Source organism: Jaculus jaculus, chromosome 1 (genome assembly GCF_020740685.1).
Source record: "Jaculus jaculus isolate mJacJac1 chromosome 1, mJacJac1.mat.Y.cur, whole genome shotgun sequence".
Taxonomy (NCBI): Eukaryota; Metazoa; Chordata; class Mammalia; order Rodentia; family Dipodidae; genus Jaculus; species Jaculus jaculus.
The window spans coordinates 32,986,841-33,010,666 of record NC_059102.1 but is presented as its reverse complement, the minus strand read 5'-3'; the positions used below and the strand labels follow the sequence as shown (position 1 = coordinate 33,010,666).

Below are 23,826 nucleotides of genomic sequence, written 5' to 3'. Positions count from 1 at the left end.
CATGAATCTGGAGTTCATGTTCAGTGGCTGGAGGCCTTAGCACACTCATTCTCTCTCTCTCCTTCCCTGTCAAATAAACAAGTAAATAAAAATAAAATAAATCATTAATTAAAAAGAGGGCTTAAACAAACAAAGAAAAAAAGCCAGGTGTGATAGCACACACCTTTAATCCCAGCATTCAGAAGGCAGAGATAGGAGTTCAAGACCACCCTGAGAATATATAGTGAATTCGAGGTCAGCCTGAGCTAGAGTGAGACCCTGCCTCAAAAAAGACGGCTGGAGAGACGGCTTACTAGTTAAGGCACTTGCCTAGAAAACCAAAGGACCCAGGCTCAATTCCCCAGGACCCATATAAGCCAGATGCACAAGGTGGTGTATGCATGCATCTGGAATTCATATGCAGTAGCTGGAGGCCCTAGTACACCCATTCTCTATCTGCCTCATCCCCTCCCTCCCTCCCTCCCTCTCTCTCTCTCTTTCTCTCTCTCTCTCTCTCTCTCAAATAAATAAATAAAAACAAAAAATTTTAAAGAAAAAGAGCATAACAAGGGGTATGTCAACAATGAGTCAAAGGAACACCTAGTACAAACCACAACAGGTAACTCCACGATCCTTGGCCTTCCTCAGCTAGCTCTGTCCCATGAGCTACTGAAAAGGAAGCTCGGTAGCGCTCTCTTTCTCTTTTTAAGTCTCTTTTGTTTTTGCTCAACATTTTACCAGCTGTATGTTTTAAATCTTCTTTTAAAAACTTATGAAATCAGGCTGGAGAGATAGCTTAGCAGCTAAGCGCTTACCTGTGAAGCCTAAGGACCCCAGTTCGAGGCTCAATTCCCCAGGACCCACGTTAGCCAGATACACAAGAGGGTACACACATCTGGAGTTTGTTTGCAGTGGCTGGAGGCCCTGGCACGCCCATTCTCTCTCTGTCTCTCTATCTGCCTCTTTCTCTCTGTCACTCTCAAATAAATAAATAAAAATAAACAAAAAATTTTAAAAAAAAATTATGAAATCTGATGAACAGACAAGGAATAGAGGGAGAACAAGTAAATAAAGTTTCTTATGCTATTTTATGAAAACTGGCAAGTATCCAAAGCACACCTACATCAGCACACTACCTTTGTATAATTCTATAGTTTTCTATGTCCAGTTATTATTTTGGGTGGTTTTTTTCTTTTCTTTTCTTCTTTTTGGTTTTTCAAGTCAGGGTCTCACTCTAGCTCAGGCTGACCTGGAATTCACTATGTAGTCTCAGGGTGGCCTTGAACTCACAGTGATCCTTCTACCTCTGCCTCCCAAGTGCTGGGATTAAAGGCGTGCACCACCACACCTGGCTTATTTTTGTTTGTTTGTTTGTTTTTTAATTATTTTCTTATTTGAAAGCAGAGAGAGATAGAGAAAAGACAGACAGACAGAGGGATTGGGTGTACCAGGGCCTCCAGCCACTACAAACGAACTCCAAACACATGTGCCACTTTGTGCATCTAGCTTTACATGGGCACTGGGGAACTGAACCCAGGTTGTTAGGTTTTGTAGGCAAGTGCCTTAACCACTAAGCAATCTCTCCAGCCATATTGCTTTTTTTCCTTTTAATTTTTTTTTTATTAACAACTTCCATGATTATAAAAAATATCCCATGGAAGGTGGGCATGGTGGCAACATGCCTTTAATCCCAGCACTCAGGAGGCAGAGGTAGGAGGATCGCTGTGAGTTAGGGGCCATCCTGAGATTACATAGTGAATTCCAGGTCAGCCTGGGCCAGAGTGAGACCCTACCTCAAAAGAACAAATAATAAAAAATAAAAAATAAAAATCCCATGATAATATCCTCCCTCCCCCCGCTTTCCCCTTTGAAACTTCATTCTCCATCATATCCCCTCCCCATCTCAACCAGTCTTATTTTGATGTCATGATCTTTTCCTCCTATTATGATGGTCTTGTGTAGGTAGTGTCAGGCACTGTGAGGTCATGGCCATACTGTTTTTTTAAAAAATATTTTATTGGGCTGGAGAGATTGCTTAGTGGTTAAGGTGCTGGCCTGTGAAGCCTAAAGATCCATGTTCGAGGGCTAGAGAGGTGGTTTAGCAGTTAAGCACTTGCCTGTGAAGCCTAAGGACCCTGGTTTGAGGCTCGATTCCCCAGGACACACATTAGCTAGATGCATAAGGGGGGGGCACATGCATCTGGAGTTCATTTGCAGTGGCTGGAGACCCTGGCAATTCATTATCTCTCTCTCTCCCCCTCTTTCTCTCTCTGTCTGTCGCTCTCAAATAAATAAATAAAAATTTCTAAAAAATTTTTTTAAAAAGATCCATGTTCAACTTTCCAGATCCCACGTAAACCAGATGCACAAAGATGAGGCAAGCACAAGGTTGTACATGTTCACCATATGGTGCAAGCATCTGGAGTTTGACTGCAGTGATTGAGGCCCTGGTTTGCCAACCCTCTCTCTGTCTCTCTGTCTCTCTCTCTCCTTCTCTCTCTAAAACAAAAAAATTAAAAAATATATATTTTATTATTACCCAGGCATGATGGTATACACCTTTAATCCCAGCACTAGGAAAGGCAGAGGAGGGAGGATCGCTTTGAGTCCAAGGCCACCCTAAGACTACATAGTGAATTCCAAGTCAGCCTGGGCTACAGTGAAACTCTACCTCGTAAAACCAAAGTATAAAAATAAAAATGATTTTCTAAAAAAATAAAAAGTCAGCCAGGCATGGTGGCACATGCCTTTAATCCTGGCACTCAGGAGATAGAGATAGGAGGATCACCGTGAGTTTGAAGCCACCCTAAGACTACATAGTGAATTCCAGGTTAGCCTGGACTAGAGTGAAACCCTACCTGGAAAAGCCAAAAAATTAAAAAATAAAATAAAAAGCCGGTGTGGTGGCACACACCTTTAATCCCAGCATTCGGGAGGCAGAAGTAGGAGGAGCATTGTGAATTCAAGGCCACCCAGAGACTACATAGTGATTCCATGTCAGCCTGAGCTAGAGTGAGACCCTATCTCAGAAAACCTATATATATACATATATGTATATGTGTATACACACACACACACTATATATACACATACATACATATACACACATACATATTTATGAGAGAGAAAATATATATAAGTATTATTTATTTATGATAAGAGAGAGAAAAATGGGTATGCCAGGACCTCTAGCCACTGCAAACAAACTCCAGATACATGCACTACCATGTGCATCTGGCTTACATGGGTTCTGGGGACTCAAATCTAGGCCCTTAGACTTCAAGGCAAGTGCCTTAACCACTAAGTCATCTCTCCATTTTCCATATTGCTTTCCTAAAAAATATTTTTATTTGGGCTGGAGAGATGTCTTAGCAGTTCAGGTACTTGCCCATGAAGCCTAAAGACCCAAGCTCAACTCTCAGGTTTCACATAAAGCAGTTGCACAGGTGAGGTAAGCATGCAAGGTCACACATGTGTACAAGGCAGCACACATGTCTGGTGTTCAACTGCAATGGCTTGAGGCTCTGGAGCACAAATTCTCCCTCTCTCACTCTCTCTCATTAAGAAAAAAAAAAATACACTGAACCATCTATCCAGGCCCATACTTCTCTTAAAGCATGGCCTTGCTTTTTTAAAAAAAAAATTTTTTATTTATTTATTTATTTATTTATTTAACAGAGAAAGAGGGGGAGAGAGACAAAAAGAGAAAGAGAATGGGCGCACCAGGGCCACCAGCCACTGCAAACGAACTCCAGATGTGTGCATCTGGCTAATGTGGGTCCTGGGGAATCAAACCTGGGTCCTTGGGCTTTGCAGGTAAATGCCTTAACCACTAAGCCATCCCTCCAGCCTAGCCTTAATTTTTTATTGAAACTCAATCAGTACATTCCATACCTTTCTGGCCTTTTAGGAAAAAAAAAAAGTACAAACTTTCCTTTAAAAGAAACCTACATGCATATTTTAAAGTCTTCCTTTAAGATAAAAATACATTATCAATTTTTTAAGACAGCTTTCATGAATTTCAGTTCTCAGCCTATTTTAATATGCTCTTGTGCCAACTACTGAAGATATTCCTTACGCATGTGACCCAGCACTAGCTTGATGTCTTCCTACTGTCAATGCTTAGAAACCATTTGTCTATCAATAGCTAGTTATAGTATACTTAGAATGTTTTTGTACTTTTGTTCTCTGGAGTTGGTAAGATAGCAACGTATGTGACTTTGCTTACTTTATCTCCAGCTGTAAGTAAGTAATTCCACAGGGGTTTGAAAAGGAGAAACCTTGATTTTTTGTTGTTGTTGTTTGTTTGTTTTGGAGGTAGAGTCTCGCTGTAGCTCTGGCAGACCTAGAATTCACTCTGTATTCTCAGGATGGCCTTGAACTCTCAGCAATCCTCCTACCTCTGCCTCCCAAGAGCTGTGATTAAAGTTGTGCACCACCATGACTGGCCAAGAAAGCCTGATTTTTAAAAAAAAAAAAAAAACAACTCTGCACAAATCCCAGTAGATTTTCTGAGGAAAAAAAAATGCAAATACAATAATCTCAACTCTTCTAGGTTGAAAGAATTGGTAAATTAGTCAAAGCCATTTACGTTGCAGGGCATTAGATCTACTCCAGCACCAGATATATATATGACGATAGCATGAAGCAGAGATAACAAAGGCAATGCTCTGTTACTACCATTTACCTATGCAAAGCAGTTTATACAGCTACAGCCTCTTGGACTACTTAATGGAATCAATCAGTATGAAATTCAGATAGAAGGCTGAGGCTACAGCTCAGAGATAAAGCACTTGCCTAGTAAGTACAAGACCCTGAGTTTAATCCCCGCCATCACTAAATAAGTAAGAAAAGTTTAAGGAAAAACAGCATTGGATTGTTTTAACTTACCTGAGCTAATACTGTGATGAAGTTGCGATTTAAATGAACAGCTTCATAAAGTGCCAAAAGAATAGCTTCATTGGTCCTACAGAAAAAGAACAAATTGGGAAGTGAGGTGTTAAAGCATCATAAACTACCAAGGTAAGACTCCGCAGCAGCTCCGCATTAGCAGTCCTGAACTGGTGTTTGGTTTTTGTTTTTTGGGCTTTTTTTTTTTTTTTTGAGGTAAGGTCTCCCACTAGCCCAGGCTATCCTAGAATTCACTCCATAGTCCCAGGCTGTGATCCTCCTATCTCTGCCTCCCTAGTGCTAGGATTAAAGGCGTACACCACCACACCCAGCCAATTCCCTGAGCTTTTAATATTCCTCACTATTTCCCTTTTGGACATATGTAATAACATATAGATAAGGAACCTAAACCCTAGGACTAGTCCTTAGTACTTTATTCACTATCCCTCCACTCACGTTCCTACCCCAACCAAGTTAAATTTGTAAATGGCTCAGACACCCGGTCCACTTTCAGATTATCCAGGGATAAAGCTGGATATGGCGGCCCATACCTGTAGTCTCAGCACATAAGTAAAGGCAGGAGGATTCCCACATGTTCAAAGACAGTCACATATACACAACTTCCAGGCCAGCCAGGGCTACATAGATAAGATCTTGTCTTCAAAAAAATAAAAACTCCAAACATAGCTAGAATAGTTTTTTTTTTATTATCATTATTTATTTATTTATGAGGGAGGGAAGGAATGAGAATGGGCACATTAGGGCCTCTAGCCACTGTAAACAAACTCCAGATGCATGTACCACCATGTGCATATGGTTACATGTGTTGTGGGGAATTGAACCTGGGTCCTGAGGCTTTGCAGGCAAGCGCCTTACCAGCTAAGCCATCTCTCCAGCCCAGAATAGTTTTTTTTTTTTTTTTAAATTTCTTGGGGCTTTATACGTATGAAATTAAATCAGAGATTTCTAAGAGTACATTTTTTTTCTTAAAACCCAGGAAACATTTGATGAAGCATCAAACTTTTGGCCTATAAATGATTAGCAAGAGATTATATTTTCCACTCTCATGTCCAGTAAGGGATCCCATGCAAAGCACAAGCATGCTAGGCACTTACTGTACTGAGATCTTCTCATTGACATCTGATATGAACATGCTGCCCACCTGTGGAAAAAAAGGAGAATTGCAGATTTTGTGAAGGAGGATAAGAAATGTGCTCTGCCTGTGAAGCTTTTAAGCACAAAAGACCAATGTTTCCAGTAGCAAGAACTAGAACTGTGGCCCTAAACTAGCCTACTCTGAGGGACATAAATGATGTACAAGTAAGGCCAGGCACATGCCTTTAATGTCAGAAGGCATCTGATGCTCTCTTCTGGCTTCTGCACACATTTACACAGGGCATGTACATCTCACACCACACACTTTTTTGTGTTAAAAAAAAAAATTATATAATCACTCAGAAACATGAGGTAGAATTGTAAACTTGATGCCAGCATGGGCTGCACAGAATTCCTATCTCAAGATGAAGAAAAAACATTCAGACTATGTGGCCCAAAATGCCAATGATCTCAAAGTTGAGAAACCTTGCTCTGGAGTCTTACAAATCAACAATAGCTTCTAAAACTTAGCTCTCTAGGCTTAGATCTACTTACAACCCTCTAACCCCATAATCCATCTATCTGGGATCATGTGCCCACAGCAGACCACAAACAAGGACTTATGAAAGGACTTGTACCTAACCTTTCTATGTTCTACAGGGTCAGTATACAAATGAGGTCAACTCTTTCTTGACAGGGAGTCTTGCTGTATTGCCCAGATAGTTACGAACATGTGGGTTCAAGGAATACTTCTCAGGCTGCTCACTAGCTGGGACTACAGGGTCAACTCTTCAGTAAGCAAAAGTATAGATTAATGTGTAACTTTTCTATCTTTGGCTAATCTCAAATGATTCTCCTGCCTTCGCCTGACTGCTGGGATTACATGTGGCCACCAAGCCTGTACTTGTTTGTGTGTGTGTTAACATTTAAAAAAAATCGTGTGTGTGTGTGTGTGTGTGTGTATGGGTGTGCTAAGGTCTTTTGCCACTGCAAACAAATGCCAGATGGTTGCAAACACTTTTTGCACATGGCTTTACATGGGTGCTAGGGGACTGAACATAAGCCAGCAGGCTTTGCAAGTAAATGCCTTTAACCACTGAGACACACCCCCAGCCCCTACTTATTCTTTAGTAATTAATCAGAAAAAAAAAAATCAGGGTCAGGCATGGTGACACACACCTTTAATCCCAGCACTCAGCAGGCAGAGGCAGAAGAACTGCTGTGAGTTCGAGGCCAGCCTGAGACTACATAGTGAATTCCAGGTCAGCCTGGGGTAGAGAGAAAGACCTTATGTTGAAAACCAAAAACAAGGAGCGCAGTTCCAAAAACAAAAATTTAATGTCCTCTGAGTAGCCCCTCACCCCTCACCACACCATTACTCAAACATTTTTGAACAAGCCCAGACTTGCCTATCCCTGAAGCCCTCCTGTATTTCTCAGCAAGAGAAGGAAAGAAAAACAAAAAGTAGAACTTACCATATTTGTTAAAGCAGAGAAAAAACCACTCTGGTGTTCTTCTTCCTTGTCTTTATACTGTCTGAACAAAAATAACTAAATTCAACTTCAGGATTACTGATCAGGTGTGCCTTTGACCCTGACATTCCAGGTAATTAGGACAGGGCATGCTTCGAATGTCTGACTCCAGGAAATTGCAGCATGATGAGAATTTAGCCACTGTAGATCCCCCACAAGCTAAGAGGCACCCATCTGCTCTTGAGGTAGTGTGTACCAAAATGCCTGGCTACTTTGGGGTAGACTTAGAAAGCAAGCTGCAAAAGTGTGAAACTCCTCCAACATATGGCTGACTAGTTATTTCCCAAACAGAAGACTACTTGAAAAGTGTGACAGTGAAACTGCTTTAAGGCTGTAACAGTGAAAACTTGTTTGTGTTTGAAGGAAGAAAAGGGAAATTGGAGAGCTAGAACATGTGTAGAGATGGGACGCATTTGAAGTCCTGAAACCCAGTTGTGTAAGAGCAAATTCTGGGAGGAGCAAGAAAGACGTGGCCTGGCCACCAGCAGGATTACAGGCATTTCTGGTTTCCATTCATGGAATACCAAATCCTTTCCCATCCACCCTAAAAAGGATGCACAACTGAAGAAGCCCTCGGAGGTTAAATGAAGACTCTGAGGAATTAAGGGTAGTCACTAATAGAAAAATAATTGGTTTAGGGTGCAGTTCAGTGGTACAGTATGTGTTTAGCAAGCATAAGGCCCTTGGCAATTCTGTAGGTGGGGGTGAAATAAAGGGAAGTACGAAGGGAGAAAACATCCATGTCAGTCAAACTAGACTTAACTTAATATGCTTTCCTTTTACTCTATCTATTTATTAATTTTTTTGAAAGAGAGAGGCAGAGAGAGAGAGAATAGGTTTACATGGGTATTGGAGAATTGAACCTGGGTCCTTTGGCTTTGCAGGCAAGTACCTTAAACACTAAGCCATCTCTCCAGCCCTCCTTTCATTCTTTTAAGATTAAAAACAGTGATGCTTCATAAGATTTTTTACAAAGAAAAGCATATTTACATGACAAAACAGGCAAAAAGGAAAATTTTCTTGAAGCTGTAAAGCTAGTTAAAATGTTCTGTAACAGCTAAAAATTGATCTACCATATGACCCAGCTATAGCACTCCTAGGCATATATCCAAAGGACTCATCTCATTTCCTTAGAAGTACGTGCTCAACCATGTTTATTGCTGCTAAATTCACAATAGCTGGGAAATGAAACCAGCCTAGATGTCCCTCAAGTGATGAATGGATAATAAAGATATGGCACATTTATACAATGGAGTTCTACTCAGCGGTAAAGAAAAATGAAGTTATGAAATTTGCAGGAAAATGGATGGACCTGGAAAGGATTATACTAAGTGAGGTAACCCAGGCCCAGAAAGCCAAGCGTCACATGTTCTCTCTCATATGTGGATCCTAGCTACAGATAACTGGGCTTCTGCATGAGAAGGAAAAAACTCAGTAGCAGAGGCCAATAAGCTAGAAAAGAGATATAAAGGGAAGAGAAAGGAAGGGAGGGGGGTACTTAATAGAATGGTATTGTATATATGTAAGTAGAAGAAAAGATTAATGGGGGTAAAAATGAGGTCAGGGGAAGAGATTGAGTAAAGGAAAGGTGGAGGGACAGCTAATCAAAATCTAAGAAGAAAATAAATAAAACATATGTAATCCTACTTGTTTGAACAATGGAACATTCAGGAGACATAGATTGCTGCTAGAAAAATTTTCAGTGCCAGGTATGGTATATCTCCCATTGAGTTGTTGGCCAGGGAGGTCCCTGAGGCCCCCCAAACATTATAGGCCATTGCCGAGGCCCTTGGTTTCCTACCAGGAATAGATGGTAAGACCCTATTGCTGAAGACTCCATATACTTGGGCTGCAAGGCCATTTGAGAAATCGTGCTGGATCTGAGCTGATAACCTCCTCCATGTAGACCAGCTGACAGAAAGCTGGAAGAAGCCATTCTGCATGCGGTTCAATGGGAGAAAGAGAAATCACCAGTGAAGATAATCATCAGTGGACACTGCAAGCCTTATATTTGGCCAGCCAGGCCAAATGAGCCAACGGGTGCAATAGTGGCACATCTGTTATGGGGGAAACCAACTGCCCTATAATTGGACTGGAGGCCCGTTCCATGGGAAGGGAATACATCCCTGATACTGAAAACTTAAAACAATGGAAGTCATGAGCACTAGGAGTGTAACGTCTGCTGTTGTCTGGCTAAATGTATATACTATGCTTATCAAACTGCCCAGGAAGCACTTCTGTTAATGTTCACACCCTTATAATAATGCTACTCTCACTTATGGTACAGAATCTTCTCTTTTCAGATGGCAGTGACCTTGGGACAACTCAGAAGGTATCATGGTGATGGAAAGAAATGACCACAGTGCTCAGTACTGCAATATCTCGATCACACCTTCCAAGGCTCAGGGTCTAATGCAGAAGAGGTGGCGGAAAGAATGTAAGAGCCAAAGGAAGGGCAGGACTCCATACAACATGCTCCCTCCAGACACAAAAAGGCCTGGATATCCATGACCTCACAGTGCCTGACACTACCTGCATAAGACCATCATAAGGGGAGGAAAAGATCATGACATCAAAATAAAAGAGAGACTGATTGAAATGGGGAAAGGGTATGATGGAGAGTGGAGTTTCAAAGGGGAAAGTGTGTGGGGGGGTATTACCATGGGGTATTTTTTATAATCATGGAAGTTGTTAATAAAAAAAATTTTTAAATGTTCTGTAACAAAATACCAAAAGCTGGGACTGGAGAGAAGACTTAGCAGTTAAAGGCACTTTCTTGCAAAGCCTACCACATTCCATTCCCCAGCATACATGTAAAGCTGGATGCATCTTGTGTTCAGTTACAGCAGCAAGAGACCCAGGCACACCTACACACACACATACACACACACAAATAAAACAACTTTTTAAAGAAAATACCAAGGGCTGGGGAGATAGCTCAGAAGCTAAAGGTATTTGCTTGCTCTGTCAGCACAGGTTTGATTCTCTAGCACCCACATAAAGCCAGATGCAAAAGGTGGTACATGAAGCCAGGTGTGGTGGTGCACACCTTTAATCCCAGCACTGGGGAAGCAGAGGTAAGAGGATCACTGTGAGTCTGAGGCCAGCCTGGGACTAAGAATGAGTTCTAAATCAGCCTGGACTACAATGAGACCCTACCTTGAAAACAAACAAACAAAAAAAGGTGGTACCTGGGTCTGGTGTTTACAATGACAAGAGACCCTGACGTACACATACACACACACACACACACACACACACACACACACACACAAATAAATTAATTAATTAAAATGCCAAAGGTTGAAAAGAATATGCTTAATTGCTTAACGATGGACACTGACTTGGTGGCCACTTTCCCACTGGTTTGTCACTGCCATCAACTGATCTAGGGCAACTTTATGTCCATGCAGCCACACCTACACCTGAATACTCTTCTGGGATAGGTAAGACATTTTACACTTGAAATTCACTCAACCAGTTCAAATGAAAATTAGACTTTTCCTTGCTGGAAAGGTAGACTTACCTGTTGTACTCAGATAAAGCCTGAGCAATCACAAGCCCCATTCCCTAAAAGAGAAAGAACAGCATGGCTGAAATGAGCAAGCAGCCTCTGGGGTTGGCAGTAACACTGTAACTCAGCCAGGGAGAACATTATCCCCCACCCAAGGTCTATGTCCAAGAAGTTCTCCCTAAAAGCTGCTGATAGAAACTTTACAAAGCACTGTCAAAACAGCAAGAAACCAAAGCCAGGGCTGCAGAGATTCCCCAGTGGTTAAGGCACTTGCTTGCAAAGCCAAAGGACCCACATTCGATTCCCCAGGACCCACATAAAGCCAGATGCACAAGGCGGTGCAAGCATTTGGAGGTTTTTGTGCATTGGCTAAAGGCTCTGACATGGCCATTGTCTCTCTCTACCTGCCTCTCCCTCAAATAAATTTTGTTTTGTTTTGTTTTTTGTTTTTCGAGGTAGGGTCCTGCTCTAGCCCAGGCTGACCTGGAATTCACTCAGGGTGGCCTCGAACTCATGGCAATCCTCCTACCTCTGCCTCCCAAGTGCTGGGATTAAAGGCGTGTGCCACCATGCCCGGCTTTCAAATAATTTTTTTTGGTTTTTTTTTTGTTGTTGTTGTTGTTTTTGTTTTTCGAGGTAGGGTCTCACTCTAGCCCCGGCTGACCTGGAAGTCACTATGGAGTCTCAGGGTGGCCTTGAACTCACAGTGATCCTCCTACCTCTGCCTTCCCAGTACTGGAATTAAAGACATGTGCCACCACGCCCAGCTCAAATAAAGTTTTAAAAAATTAAAAAAAGGAAACCAAAACTAAACAGCAAATAAATAAACCTCTTTATTTTTTTTTTCCTTTTTCTATTATTTATTTATTTATTTTTGGTTTTATGGAGGTAGGATCTCACTCTAGCCCAGACAGACCTGAATCTCACTCTGTAGTTCCAGACTGGCCTCAAACTCACAGCAATCCTCCTACCTCTGCCTGCCAATTGCTGGGATTAAAGGCATGAGCCAAGATAACTGACTTTTTCTTTTTTTTATTTTACTTTATTTATTTGTTTTTTGAGGCAGGGTTTCACTCTAGCCCAGGTTAACCCAGAATTCAGTCTGTAGAACTAACATTGCTCAAATTCATGGTGATCAACCCAAGTGCTGTGATTATAGGTATGAGCCACCGTGCCTGGCTTAGATTGCTTATTTACTTATCTAAATATTCCCAGATGAAAATTTTTCATTTTTTCTGATATATATATATATATATCAGTACTTATATTTGTTCTTTGACAATTTTGTATCATTTATTGATCATGTAGACTACCACAATTAACCTCTTTCACCCCACTTCGACTTAACTCCTTATTCTCATCACTTCCCATGGATAAACCACTGAAATCTCCCTTTCCCCCAGCAACCATTAACGACCATTAGCTCTTTGAGTAGGGTGGGGCCTGATATCCTCTGGCATCAATGACTGGCCCTATCTGGTGCAGGTCTTGTGCCCATAGCTGCTATGAGTTTATTAATGCAATTACAAAGGCCATATCATGTCCAAACCAAACTTTCACAGAACTCCTTCCCACTGTCCACCTTTACATTCTTTCCATCCCCTCTTCTACAATGTTCTCTGAGCCTTGGAGGGGATAATACAGAAGCAATTTACAACAGAGTAATAAGGGGTAAAACAGACCAGCCCAGTTTACTGATGATTTCACCAGGATCATTTCACTACTATACAAAACACTAGCCTAGAATTTTCAAATAGAAACAACTCATATAATCTTAAACAGCCTTAGTAAAAGTACCAATGAATCCCATACTAAATCAAAGTACACAGTGACAAGACACTTTTAGGCCACAAAAAAAAATGAGAATTAAAAAAAAAAAAAATCCAGGGACTGGGTTGGAGAGATGGTTTAGCGGTTAAGCGCTTGCCTGTGAAGCCTAAGGACCCCGGTTCAAGGTTCAGTTCCCCAGGTCCCACGTTAGCCAGATGCACAAGGGGGCACACGTGTCTGGAGTTCTTTGCAGAGGCTGGAAGCTCTAGCGCACCCATTCTCTCTCTCTCCCTCTATCTGTCTTTCTCTCTGTGTAAAGTTTAAAAAAAAAAAAAAAATCCAGGGACTGGAAAGATGGCTCAGCAGTTAAGACACTTGCCTGTAAAGCCAAAGGTCCCAGATTCAATTCCCCAGCACCCACTAAGCCAGATGCACAAGATGGTGCATGCAACTGGAGTTTGTTTGCAGTGGCGGAAGGTCCTGGTGTGCCCATTCTCTCCCTCTCTACCTGCCTCTTGCTCTCTCTTTCTCAAATAAGTAAAAAGAAATTTACGTAACATTAAAAAAAAAAAAACAACAACAGTCCAGCCGGGCATGGTGGCGCATGCCTTTAATCCTACCACTCGAGAGGCAGAGGTAGGAGGATCGCTGTGAGTTCAAGGCCACCCTGAGACTACAGAGTTAATTCCAGGTCAGCCTGGACCAGAGTGAGACCCTACTTCGAAAAACCAAAAAAAAAAAATAAATAAAAATAAAAAATAAATAAAACACTCTGACAAGGTAGACTTCAATCCAACATTAGTCAAGAAAGATAAGGAAGGTCACTTTATATTGATTAAGGGCACACTCCAACAGGTGGACATTACAATCCTAACCATATATACACCTAACATGGGGGCTCTCAAATTTATCAAACAAACACTATTAGAACTAAGGTCATAGATAACACTAAACACAGTGGTGGTGGGTGACTTTAACACCCCACTCTCATCAATTGACAGGTCATCCCAGGAAAAAATAAACAGAGAGGCATCTGGACTAAATGAGGTCATAGAAGGAATGGACCTAACAGATATATACGGGACATTTCATCCAAAGGCTGCAGAATATACATTCTTTTCAGCAGCACATGGAACATTCTCTAAGATTGACCATATATTAGGACACAAAGCAAATCTTAACAAATTCAGGAAAATTGAAATAATTCCTTGCATTCTATTTGACCACAATGGAATTAAACTACAAATCAGTAGCAAGAAAGGCTATAGAGCATACATAAAATCATGGAAACTAACAATACAATACTAAATGATGAATGGATCAATGAAGAAATCAAGAAGGAAATCAAAAAATTTATAGAGTCAAACAATAATGAGAACACAACATACCAAAATCTCTGGGACACATTGAAGGCAGTTCTAAGAGGCAAATTGATAGCCTTAAGTGCCTATATTAAGAAATTAGAAATGTCGCAAGTAAACGACCTAATGCTTCACCTTAAAGCCTTGGAAAAAGAAGAACAAGGCAAACCAAAAATCAGTAGACGGGAAGAAATAATAAAGATTAGGGCAGAAATTAATGAAATAGAAACAAACAAAAAAAAAAAACCCAATCCAAAGAATTAATGAAACAAAGAGTTGGTTCTTTGAAAGGATAAACAAAATTGATAAACCCTTAGCAAATCTGACCAAAAGGAAGAGAAAAGAGACACAAATTAATAAAATCAGAGATGAAAAAGGTAACATCACAACATATGCCAGAGAAATTCAAAAAATCATAGGGACATAATAGAAAAGCATATACTCCATAAAGTATGAAAATCTGAAAGAAATGGATGAGTTCCTTGATGTATATGACCTACCTAAATTAAATCAAGATGAGATTAACCACTTAAATAGACCTATAACAAGCATGGAGATCCGAACAGTAATCAACAATCTCCCAACTAAAAAATGCCCAGGCCCAGATGGATTCACTGCTGAATTTTACCAGACCTTCAAGGAAGAAGTAACACCATTCCTTCTTAAGCTTTTCCATGAAATAAAAAAAAGAAGGAATTCTACCAAACTCCTTCTATGAAGCCAGCATCACCCTGATACCAAAACCAGGCAAAGATAGAACAACAACAACAAAACAAAAAAACAATTACAGACCAATCTCCCTCAAGAACATAGATGCAAAAATCCTCAACAAAATATTGGCAAAAAGAACACAAGAATATATCAAAAAGATCATTCACCCTGACCAAGTAGGTTTTATCTCAGAGATGCAGGGATGGTTCAATATACGCAAATCTATAAATGTAAAATAAATGGGTTGAAGGACAAAAATCACATGATCATCTCATTAGATGCAGAGAAAGCATTTGACAAAATCCAACATCCCTTCATGATAAAAGTCCTACAGAGACTGGGAATAGAAGGAACATATCTCAATATAATAAAAGCTATTTATGACAAGCCTACAGCCAACATATTACTAAATGAGGGAAAACTGGACACTTTTCCACTAAAATCAGGAACAAGACAAGGGTGTCCACTGTCCCCACTTTTATTTAATATAGTTTTAGAAGTCTTGGCCATACCAATAAGGGAAGAGACACACATAAAAGGGATACGAATTGGAAAGGAAGAGATCAAGTTATCATTATTTGCAGATGACATGATTCTATACATAAAGGACCCTAAAGACTCTACCAGAAAACTGTTAGAGTTGATAAAAACCTACAGCCATGTAGCAGGATACAAAATAAATACACAGAAATCAGTAGCCTTCATATATGCTAACAACAAACATACAGAGGATAAAATCAGAGAATCACTCCCATTCACAATTGCATCAAAAACAATAAAGTACCTTGGAATAAACCTAACCAAGGAAGTAAAAGATCTTTACAATGAAAACATTAAAACACTCAAGCAAGAAATTGCAGAAGACACTAGGAAATGGAAAAACATCCCTTGTTCCTGGATAGGATGAATCAATATTGTGAAAATGGCAATCTTACCAAAAGCAATCTACACATTTAATGCAATCCCCATCAAAATTCCTAAGGCATTCTTCATGGAAATAGAAAAAACTATCCAAATATTCATTTGGAATCAGAAAAAAACACAAATACCTAAAATAATACTGAGCAACAAAAATAAGCCTGGTGGTATCACCATACCTGATTTTAACCTATACTACTGAGCCATAGTAACAAAAACAGCATGGTACTGGCACAAAAACAGACATGTAGATCAGTGGAACAGAATAGAGGACCCAGATGTAAGTCCAGGTAGCTTAGCCACCTGATATTCGATAAAAATGCCAAAAATACTCATTGGAGAAAAGACAGCCTCTTCAGCAAATGGTGTTGGGAAAACTGGATATATATCTGTAGAAGGATGAAAATAGATTCTTCTCTCTCTCCATGCATAAGAATTAAGTCTAAATGGATTAAAGACCTTAGCATCAGACCTGAATCTCTGAAACTGCTAGAGCAAAAATTAGGGGAAACCCTCCAACATATTGGTCTTGGCAAAGACTTTCTGAATATAACCACAATTGCTCAAGCAATAAAACCACAGATTAATCACTGGGACCTCATGAAATTACAAAGATTTTGTACTGCAAAGGACACTGTGAATAAGCAAAGAGGCAACCTACGGAATGGGAAAAAATCTTCGCCAGCTATATATCTGATAGAGGATTAATATCTAGGATATACAAAGAACTCAAAAAGTTAAATAATAAGGAATCGAACAAGCCAATCAAAAAATGGGCTAAGGAAGAAATACGAATGGCATATAAGCATCTAAAAAAATGTTCTACGTCGCTAGTCATCAGGGAAATGCAAATTAAAACTACATTGAGATTCCATCTCACTCCTGTCAGATTGGCCACCATCATGAAAACAAATGATCATAAATGTTGGCGGGGATGTGGAAAAAAAGGAACCCTTCTGCACTGCTGGTGGGAATGCAATCTCGTCCAGCCATTGTGGAAATCAGTATGGAGGTTCCTAAAACAGCTAAAGATTGATCTACCATATGACCCAGGTACAGCACTCCTAGGCATATATCCAAAGGACTCATCTCATTTCCTTAGAAGTACGTGCTCAACCATGTTTATTGCTGCTCAATTTATAATAGCTTGGAAATGGAACCAGCCTAGATGTCCCTCAACTGATGAGTGGATAATGAAGATGTGGTACATTTATACAATGGAGTTCTACTCAGCGGTAAAGAAAAATGAAGTTATGAAATTTGCAGAAAAATGGATGGACCTGGAAAGTATTATACTAAGTCAGGTAACCCAGGCCCAGAAAGCCAAGCGCCACATGTTCTCCCTCATATGGGGATCCTAGCTACAGATGACTGGGCTTCTGTGTGAGAATGAAAATACTTAGTAGCAGAGGCCAGTAAGTTGAAAAGGAGACATAAAGGGTGGAGAAAGGAAGGGAGGAGGATACTTAATAGGTTGGTATTGTATATATGTAACTACAATGATTGAGATGGGGAGGTAATATGATTGAGAATGGAATTTCAAAGGGGAAAGTGTGGGGGTGGGGAGGGAGGGAATTACCATGTGATATATTTTATAATCATGGAAAATGTTAATAAAAATTTAAAAAAAAAAATGGGCTAAGGAAGAAATACGAATGGCATATAAGCATCTAAAAAAATGTTCTACGTCGCTAGTCATCAGGGAAATGCAAATTAAAACTACATTGAGATTCCATCTCACTCCTGTCAGATTGGCCACCATCATGAAAACAAATGATCATAAATGTTGGCGGGGATGTGGAAAAAAAGGAACCCTTCTGCACTGCTGGTGGGAATGCAATCTCGTCCAGCCATTGTGGAAATCAGTATGGAGGTTCCTAAAACAGCTAAAGATTGATCTACCATATGACCCAGGTACAGCACTCCTAGGCATATATCCAAAGGACTCATCTCATTTCCTTAGAAGTACGTGCTCAACCATGTTTATTGCTGCTCAATTTATAATAGCTTGGAAATGGAACCAGCCTAGATGTCCCTCAACTGATGAGTGGATAATGATGATGTGGCACATTTATACAATGGAGTTCTACTCAGCGGTAAAGAAAAATGAAGTTATAACATTTTCAGGAAAATGGATGGATCTGGAAAGGATTATACTAAGTGAGGTAACCCAGGCCCAGAAAGCCAAGCACCACATGTTCTCTCTCATATGTGGATCCTAGCTACAGATGATTGGGCTTCTGTGTAAGAAGGAAAATATTTAGTAGCAGAGGCCAGTAAGTTAAAAAGGAGATATAAAGGGAAGAGAAAGGAAGGGAGAAGGGTGCTTAATAGGTTGGTATTGTATATATGTAACTACAATGATTGAGATGGGGAGGTAATATGATGGAGAATGGAATGTCAAAGGGGAAAGTGCGGAGGGGAGGGAGGGAATTACCATGGGATATTTTTTATAATCATGGAAAATGTTAATAAAAAATGTGAAAAGAAAAGGAAAAAAAAAAAAAAAAAACAGCACGCCTCTAATCCCAGCCCTCAGAAGGCAGAGATCAAGGTCACTCTGAGACTACACAGTGAATTTCAGGTCAGCCTGAGCTAGAGTGAGATGCTACCTAGAAAAAACAAATTAATTCATTTAAAAAAAAAAAAAAAAAAAACAGAGCTGAGAGATGGCTCATGGGTTAAGGCACTTGCCCACGTAGCCTAAGGACCCAGGTTCAATTCCCCAGTACCCATGTAAGCCAGATACACAAGTGCCTATTTTCTCTCTCTCTCTCTCTCTCTCTCTCTCTATCTATCTCTATCTCTTTCTCTCTCTCAAATAAATAAATAGAATATTAAAAGTAAATACATTTTGCCGGGTGTAGGGGCACATGCCTTTAGTACCAGCACTCAGAAGGCAGAGGTAGAAAGATGGCCCCAGTTCAGAGCAAGCCTGGAGCTACAGAGTAAGTTCTATGTCAGTCTGGGCTAGAGTGAGATGCTGCCTTGAAAAAACAAAAAGCAGGGCTTGAGTGATGGCTTAGGAGTTAAGGCACATGCCTGCGAAGCCTAAGTACCCAGGTTCAATTCTCCAGGTCCCATGAAAACCAGATGCACATGGTGGTACTTGTGTCTGCAGTTCATTTGCAGTGGGTAGAGACCCTGGCATGCCCATTTTCACTCTCTATCTCTTTCTCCCCATCTCTCTATCTCTAATAAATAAATATATGAAAATAAATCCTTTTAAAAATCACATAAAATAAAATCAGGAAGGAAAATGAAAGCATCAGCCAGGAAATATGAAGTGAATGGTCAGCTTAGCACCAGAACCTGTGAAGCATTACACAAGATTAACTAAGGCCCCAAGGACAAGCTACATATAGTTGTTTTCTTAAGGAAATTGGAAGAAAGGGATAGGATAGAAAGCAAATAAAGCCAAACACCTGCTTATGCTCTACCTCTCAGAGAGCAGGTGTTATCTTGCAAATTTTCAAAGATATATATAGCAAACATATGTTATCCTTTATGCTTCACATAGTCAGGCTATAAATAGCATCAACTTAGTTCCATAAGAAGCAATTTCCCGGGCTGGAGAGATGGCTTAGCGGTTAAGTGCTTGCCTGTGAAGCCTAAGGACCCCGGTTCGAGGCTCAGTTCCCCAGAACCCACGTTAGCCAGATGCAGAAGGGGGCGCATGCATCTGGAGTTCGTTTGCAGTGGCTGGAGGGCCTGGCATGCCCATTCTCTCTCTCTCTCTCTGCCTCTTTCTCTGTCTGTCACTTTCAAATAAATAAATAAACATAAAACAAAAAAATTAAAAAAAAAGAAGCAATTTCCCATCATTTGGTTATCTAGGCTTTCTTACTCTGGAATGTATAATTTACTGACTTGGTAAAATAATCTCAGCTCACTGTAACTATGAAGACAATCACTTCCTTGCAAACAGCAAGCAAATATCCTCTCAAACCTTCATTCCCTACAAGGAGACGGAAGACAGTACAATAGCAGTGATACTCTAAAAGAAACACCAGCCAGCCGTGGTGGCATATGCCTTTAATCCCAGCACTCAGAAGGCTGAGGTAGGAGGAGCAGGAGTTCCAGGCCAGACTGGACTACATAGAGAGCGAGGAAGACAAATTCTGTAAAGCAAAGTTAAATCTGCACATGACCATCCTGCTTCCTGGGGTTTCTTTTTTGCTTTGTGATTTATTCTTTATAACACTAGGGATTGAACTTCCAATGCTTTTATTTTATTTTGAGTCAGGATCACACTAAATTGCACAGACTGGCCTGAAGTTGTAATTTTCCTACCAAGAAAATAAGGCCACTAGCATGCAAGTAAGACAATACATAAGTATCCAGATACTTACATTGAGTGTAGCCTCATCATCCACAATAGACAGCTTCACAATATAAGGGTTCACAGACTGTTAAACAAGAGAAGAGAGTCAAAGTGGGTATGATCAAGTTACAAAGGTCCATTAGCTATTTTAAGAAATGGTGACCTGGGGGTGGGGAGAGAGATGGCTCAGTCAATAAAGCACTTGCCACTCATTCTTGAGGACCTGAATATGGATCCTCAGTACCCATATAAACACTAGGTGTGGTGGTGCCCACCTGTAACCCCAGCACTCAGGAGGTGGAGCCAGGTGGATCCCTAGGGCAAGTTGGTAGCTAGACTAGCTGATTTGGTAAACTCTGGGTTCAGTGAGACCCTGTCTCAACAAACAGATAGAAAGTGATTGACAGACACCCAATTTCAATCTCTGCCTCCACATGCATGCACAAATGTGCCACATACATACAAACAAGAATATGTACACTACACACACCAAAAGAAAATGCTTCTGAACAAGGCGTAGTGGTGCATGCCTTTAATCCCAGCACCCAGAAGGCAGAGGTACGATTGCTATGATTTGAAGGACAGCCTGGGACTACAGAACAAGTTCTAGGTCAGCCTGGGTTAGAGTGAGGTCTTACCTCAAAAAAACAAAAAACAGCCAGGGGTGGTGGCATATGCCTTTAATCCCAGAACTTGGGAGGCAGAGGTAGGAGGATCTCTGTGAGTTCGAGGCCACCAGAGACTACACAGTGAATTCCAGGTCAGCCTGAACTAGAGTGAAACCCTACCTCGGAAAACAAAAACAAAAAAAGGGGGGGCGGGCTGGAGATATGGCTTAGCAGTTAAGCCACTTGCCTGCAAAGCCTAAGAACTCATGTTCGAGTCTCCAGGTCCCACATAGCCAGACACACAGTGATACAAGCACACAATGTGACACATGTGCACAAGGGGGCACGCGTGTCTAGAGTTCATTTGCAGCAGCTGTAGGCCCTGGTGCACCCATTCTCTCTGTCTCTTTCATTTTTTTAAAATATATTTTATTTATTTATTTTATTTACTTGAGAGAGAGAAAGAGGCAGAGAGACAGAGAAAATGGGTGCACCAGGGCCTCCAACCCTCTGTCTGTCTCTTTCTCTCTCTCTCTCAAAATAAAGTAATAAAAACTTTTTCAAAAATTAATTAACTTTTTAAAAAACAGGGCTGGAGAGATGGCTTAGCAGTTGAGGTGCTTGCCTGAAAAGCCAAAGGATGCAGGTTTGATTCCCCAGTACCCACCACAAGCCAGATGCACAAGGGAGCACATGCATCTGGAGTCCACTTGCAGTTGCTGGAGGCCCTGAAGTACCCATTCTCATTCTTTCTCTCTCTCTCTAATAAATGAATAAATCAAAATAAAATTTAAAGATTTTTTTTAAAATTTATTTGAGAGTGACAGACACAGAGAGAAAGACAGATAGAGGGAGAGAGAGAATGGGCGCGCCAGGGCTTCTAGCCTCTGCAAACGAACTCCAGACGCGTGCGCCCCCTTGTGCATCTGGATAACGTGGGACCTGGGGAACTGAGCCTCGAACCGGGGTCCTTTGGCTTCACAGGCAAGCGCTTAACTGCTAAGCCATCTCTCCAGCCCAAGATATATATATTTTTTAAATGCTTCTAGGGACTGGAGAGATGGCTTAGCAGTTAAGGTGCTTGCCTACAAAATCAAAGGACCACGGTTCGATTCCCCAGGACCCACATAAGCTAGGTGCACAAGGTGATGCATGCATCTGGAGTTCATTTGCAGTGGCTGGAGGCCCTGGCATACCCATTCTTTCTACCTCTATCTGCTTCTCTCTCTCCCTCAAATAAATAAATAAATAAATATAAAATATATTTTTTAAAAAGCTTCTAGGACTGGAGAGATGGCTTAGCAGTTAAGGCACTTGCCTGTGAAGCCTATGAGCCCAGGTTTGATTCCCCAGAACCCACTTAGGCCAAATGCACATGATGGCACAAGCATCTGAAATTTGTTTGCTGTGGCTAGAGGCCCTAGAACACCCATATTCTCATTCTCACTCTCATAAATAAATAAATAAATAAATAAATAAATAAATAAATAAATCTATCTTAAGAAAAAAAGGGGAAAAAACTTCTAGCCAGATATGGTGGTGCATGCCTTTAATCCCAGCACTTGTGAGTCAGATCACTGTGAGTTCAAGGTCATCCTGAAACTACATAGTGAATTCCTGGTCAGCCTGGACTACAATACAACCATGCCTCAAAAGATAAAACAAAATAGGCTGGGGAAAAGGCTTAGCAGTTAAGGAATTTGCCTGCAAAGCCTAAGGAACCAGGTTCAATACCCCAGTACCCACGTAAGACAGATGCACAAGGTGGTACATGCATCTGGAGTTCATTTGTAATGGCTGGAGGCCCTGGGGCGCCCATTCTTTCTCTCTCTCAAAAAATAAAAAGTAACTAAATAAAACAAAACAAAGAGCTTCCATAAGACCAATGCTCTCAATATCCAACCCCAAAGCATCTTGATGGCTGAAAGCCACTTCCAGTAAATCTCTCAGGCAAACACTTTAACTGCTGAGCCAGCTCTCTAGCCCTAAATCTCTCAGTTCACATGGGAATTTGTCAAGTGTACATGTGTGCATAAATGCACATACACACACAATGCTACTTTTGTTCTTCCAGCTCAGGTTTAAGTCTCCCTACTTCTCCTATTTTCCACTCTTAAGAAAAGGAAATGCTCCACCCAACTCACTCTGTCCTACCCTATTGTGTCCACGGGGATAGCTGTCTTTTGGAAAACATCAAAGCTTCTTTCCCATAAGACACATATTAATAAGTTGCTAACTTAAATTCTCATCCCAAAGGCTTCCTAACCATTTCACAAACTATACGCAAGTACTGGTTCACCCACCCATAAAACAAAGCCACCTTGGGGGTAGAAAGTGGCAGCTGCTTAATAGCCACAGAGACCAATTATGGAGCTCTGATACCCAAATAACACTGCAGGGGGAACTGAAAAAAAAGGGTTTTATTACCCAAACAACAATCTGGTCAGGACATTGGGATTTCAAGATTGTCCCATCACTTGTAACACTGTAAGATTACTTCAGTTTTTCCAGACCCAATCTCAGCTGGACAGCATACAGAATAGACAAATATTTAAACTCATTAAATAATTGGACCATTTCCTACAAGCAGAATGAATCCATGATATGCTCACCTTAAAAACATCCCACCCATAGGATATAAGGAAAGTATTCCCACAGACCAGGCACCAATTCTAACCCAAGGGAGACAAGTAACAACAGTTCTCACACTGACAGTTTTTACAGCTACCAAGAAAACTCATTACTAAGAAAGTTGAAAACCCAACTGAAAAGCTAACCCCCCACATAGACCTCATCTAATCAAGTTTCTGAGGGCATCTTCTGCTTATCAACTGAGAAAAGAAAAAGAGAAGTTTGCTTCTTAATAGCTCAAATGTTTACAAGGTTTTAAACAACACAACTCAAGGAGGTAGCAGACCTTCCATGTTACTTGTTCTAACAGATGGAAGGCTCTTAACACATTCAAACAACACACAATCCCACAGATACTATATATTCTGTCAGGCAAGATCCAAGGCAGGTAGACCCCTTGGAAAGAGTATCAGCAGGGGCTAAAGAGATGGCAGAGTGGTTAAAGGTGCTTGCTTGCAAAACATGTTGACTGTGTTCAAATTGTTAGCACACA

At 40.8% G+C, this 23,826-nt stretch overlaps 1 protein-coding gene across 3 annotated transcripts in view; it reads right to left on the bottom strand.

Moving 5' to 3' along the window:
• Positions 1 to 23,826, bottom strand: part of Armh3 (armadillo like helical domain containing 3) — a 260,564-nt gene that overhangs the window by 180,045 nt on the left and 56,693 nt on the right. For all 3 annotated transcript variants that reach the window (XM_045136186.1, XM_045136180.1, XM_045136191.1), the window contains 5 exons: positions 20,123 to 20,179; positions 11,023 to 11,066; positions 7,440 to 7,500; positions 5,985 to 6,031; positions 4,870 to 4,945 (listed from right to left, as the gene is read on the bottom strand). In XM_045136186.1, coding sequence (XP_044992121.1) covers positions 4,870 to 4,945; positions 5,985 to 6,031; positions 7,440 to 7,500; positions 11,023 to 11,066; positions 20,123 to 20,179 — 285 coding nt within the window. The remainder of the gene's footprint in view (positions 1 to 4,869; positions 4,946 to 5,984; positions 6,032 to 7,439; positions 7,501 to 11,022; positions 11,067 to 20,122; positions 20,180 to 23,826) is intronic.